The sequence below is a fragment of the Poecilia formosa genome, unplaced genomic scaffold (genome assembly GCF_000485575.1).
Source record: "Poecilia formosa unplaced genomic scaffold, Poecilia_formosa-5.1.2 Scaffold1107, whole genome shotgun sequence".
NCBI lineage: Eukaryota > Metazoa > Chordata > Actinopteri > Cyprinodontiformes > Poeciliidae > Poecilia > Poecilia formosa.
Window position 1 is genome coordinate 23222 of NW_006801046.1, and position 3964 is coordinate 27185.

A 3964-nucleotide genomic window follows, 5' to 3' on the forward strand; every position below is an offset into this window, starting at 1 on the left:
TGAGTTCCTTTAAATCAAGGCTAAATATTATATTGGATGTATATTTGCCTGATGGTTCTGATGATGGCATTTGTAATGTTTATTGCTTGTTTCATAAATTATTACTGTATTATGTTTTTATGCAGTGAAGCACTTTGCACTGCCTTGTTGCTGAAATGCTACACAGACAAACTTGACTTGAGAGACAGAGGTTTCATTTTTCCAACCGTCAAAAAGTAATTTTACATTATTCCTCTGAGCTCAGTGATCATTTCATAGTGATATGTTAAAAAAACAGGAGCTGGTTAAAAATTTAATGCAAGAAGCCTCGCTTACAGAGCTGCAACATTTCGTGTCGCTGATGAAATTATGTTTCTCTTCTTCACTGCAAGTGATGGACGTACAGAACCAGTGAGAGAAATTCTGCAGGTTTTTCAAAACACATGATGACACACCTGCTGTAGTAGTTTTGTTTAAAAAAAAGTTGAAGTAATAAGAATGAAGTAAGGTCAGAATTGCCTTCACAAGAAAATGAGGCTTTTCAAACTGACGTAATCCAGAAATGTTTGAACAGATTATAATAGATACAATTTGGTTTTAGATCAGTGTTGCTCCTTCTGCAACTCAAAATGCAAGAAAACATTTCATTTCTGGAACAGGATAAAACTGCAGAGCGGTCCCGCAAAAAAGATTGTAAAATAACCTCTCAACCACAAGCAGGGGGAACCAGCTCAACACCGACTGCAAACCGTCAAATGCAATAAAAAAAAGTTATTCATAACATCAACAACACATGAGACCCAATCAAGATCCTGGGATGCAACACACAAATGTAAAAAGAAAACTCAACCTAAAAAAATGAAATACAGACAGAAGGAATCTGGGCCTGGTCACGGTCCCTCACGTGAAAAACATGGGAAGAAGCCATATGTAGGCCTGACGTCAAGCAAAGAAACCTCTAACCCTGCTTCAATAAACCCAGAGCAGACTTCAGGGAACACAGACACGATGTGTGGCAGTCCTACCTTGTACACTCTTCTCCAGTTCTTCTTATTATCCTTCAGCATCCTGGTCCACAGCATGTTCATCACCTCTGGGAACTGCTCATACATAAACGTAGCTCTATAAACACACACACACATTTATGGTCATTCTGCTGGCATCCATGAGTAAAACAGATCACATCTCATGACTGTGTGTATGTGTGTGTGTGCGCGTGCGTGCGTGCGTGCGCGTGCGTGTGTGTGCGTGTGTGTGTGTGTGTGTTGTTACACCTACTTGGCTATCTCTCCCATTAGCTGTCCAGAAGGCCCCCAGGGGTCATCGTTGGTAGCTTCTCTAACCTTAGACTCTATCTCTGAGTAGTTCATCACCACATTAGTGCTGTTGACACAAACATTTATACCTGTTAACATCACCAGTGTGACTATAAAACTTGTATGCATCACATCTTATTTTGTCTTAACATGGAAAGATAAGCAAAAAAAAACTTCAACAGACTGAGCAGAAGAACGAGCAAAAACCTGAATTTGTACTTATTTCATGTTATTTTACTTGCAATTTTCATCTATACAAATAAAAATTATCTACTAGCTTATTACAACAACTCATTCAAAACACAAAACCACAAATAAGCTTTAGCGTTTTGTCTGAGGACTGGCAGAATCCTGCTTCGCTGAATAACAAATACACTTTGGAAAATCCTTTGTGCTGCTGAACTCTTTATCAGATAACAGATGTGGGCAAAGAGGCAGAAGCTTTCTGAGGCACAAAGAGGGAAAAGAGCAAGTCTGTACATCAAAGGGAGGTGAACACAGGTATGCTGTTTCCTGTCTTCTTTGTTCCTGTACTTCACTTTCTACTCTCTGTTTTCCTGTACATACAATGCCAATCTCTTCATACCCAACGCTTATTCAGGTAACAATTTAGTCCGAGAATCATCAGTTTAAAATAACTCCTGTCATTTCTCTTTCAGTGCTTGTTCACAGTGAGCAGTCCCTTTCTTTTCCTGCCTTACTCCCCATCTCTTTGTTCTCTGAAACCTGCCAAACTCACAGCAAGAGAAAACCAACAATGATCAATGATTTATCCCAGGCAGCAGCCACTTTTAACTGTGTTATAATCAGCCATCGCAGAAAGCAGAAAGCTTTATATTAGCGTGACTCTTAATATGCTGGAAAAGAAATGCCTCTGCTGCCAGTTCTATGGAGGCAGATCAATAATGGAGTGTATTCATCATGCTCAGCCAGCCACAACCAACAGCTGATGGAAGCTGTTGTCTGTTACTCCATTTCAAGCCCTGTGCTGCTTCATCTACTCCCTCGTCTGTATTCTTCCTTCTCTGGTCTTAATGTTAACTCCACTTAATACTTTTTGTCTTTATTTTCAGTTGCAAGTAGGCCAGTCAAGATGACTGATTCTGCTGGATGATAAATTGTCCCAAACGTTATTGCAATAAATGATAATATTGTTGTTTTGAGAACATTTTCAAGTCATAAAATGGTGATGGCATAATAACGCAAGAACACATTCTCAAAAGATTAACAAACAACATTTTAAATACCCCAAATAAATAAACAAAACAACAAATAAAATGAATTATGAAGCTAAAGAAAACTGTCCTTCAAACAAAACCAATGCACCATGCTGAAAACCTTTGCCACCCAGGTTTTGGTAGAGAGAGAAAAACAATAAATCATCCAAAAGGAAATTATCATGCGATTGATTTATTGCTTATTGCAGCATGCAATACTTTGTGGCTTTATAAAAAAATATTTGTTGTTGTAGCATCACAATGACATGTATTCTTGATATTGTGCAGTAATGTATTTATACTTCCTTATGGGTCAATTATCAAAACATTATAATAATCCTCCGTAAACTCTGTCAGTTAGCATTGCAGCTTCGCAGAAATATGTTATAAATCTACAAACATGGATGGAAATAAACTTTACAAAATTACGCAGAAGAAATTTGGATGTATTTGGACTCCAAACCTAGTTTAAAGATGTACTACTTATTGTTATTAGTCTTAATGTCACTCTTTTACACTAGCTAGAGCAGTAAGAGTCACAAACTAAATGTCAGTAGGCATCCCCATATCCTGAATCAGAAACAGAGTTGAAGAAACCTCATTAGTGGTTGCACATACACATTTGGGTTAGTTTTGGTTTTACTCAGCCAAAGTCAATGCATGCAGTTGGAGGAACAAAGAGTACAAGAAGATTTTCTTCCTCCTGCATGGCTACACTGTAATAACTACATTCATAAACCTACATCACAGAGGCATAAAAAACACAATGCATGTGTTTAGGAGCACACATGTCCTACTAAAGTATGTGTTTGTTTGCCAGCATGCTACATTGCTGTGGGCCTCATCGGGACAATGTGAATGTTGAGAATACAACATGCTTAGCCGGTTATATGTCCGTCATTATCAATCAGCCTCCTTCCTGTTGGAGGTGTGCAATGTGCTGGGCGGACATGGAGATGGTGAGCATCACCGGGGTGGGACAGCTAGGCTGTTAGTCTGCTGCAGCAGCACTCTGAGGGATAACAACACCTGACCTGCTTATAGCCGAATTAGCTAACTGAAAGCCACAAACACATTCTCACTTTACAATGATGCCATAAGAGATAACGATGAAAACGCGACGAAATATTAATTCATGGGACAAGGCTGGCAGTTTGCCAAGTGGTCAAAGCTAACAGCTGAAGGCCCGTATTCTTTCCTCCATCAGCGATAAAAGTTAATGATGCTGCCCGGTGAGAGCTGCTCAATCACCGGTTAGCTCACGGGCCACTTAGCGGGTTAGCTCTGCGCCTCCATCTCGGTTGGTACTCACGCTTTGTCCACCAGCTCCCTGACTTTCCACATGTTCAGCATCTCCGCACGGACCTGCGGGCTCCCCACCTCGATACTGCGCCGCCCCCGTGTCTCGCCCCCCCGCAACCCAGAGGTGGAATCCCGGTAACTGACGAGAAA

General features: G+C 40.3%; 1 protein-coding gene across 1 annotated transcript; it reads right to left on the reverse strand.

Annotated features, from left to right (window-relative positions):
• Nucleotides 1-854: 854 nt before the first annotated feature.
• LOC103132528 (clathrin interactor 1-like) lies at nucleotides 855-3958 on the reverse strand. Its single transcript, XM_016667441.1, has 3 exons — nucleotides 3825-3958; nucleotides 1258-1362; nucleotides 855-1101 (listed from the first exon to the last, which is right to left on the reverse strand). Exons 1-3 carry the CDS (start codon nucleotides 3863-3865, stop codon nucleotides 870-872), a joined length of 378 nt encoding a protein of 125 aa, XP_016522927.1. The 5' UTR covers nucleotides 3866-3958; the 3' UTR covers nucleotides 855-869.
• Nucleotides 3959-3964: the final 6 nt, after the last annotated feature.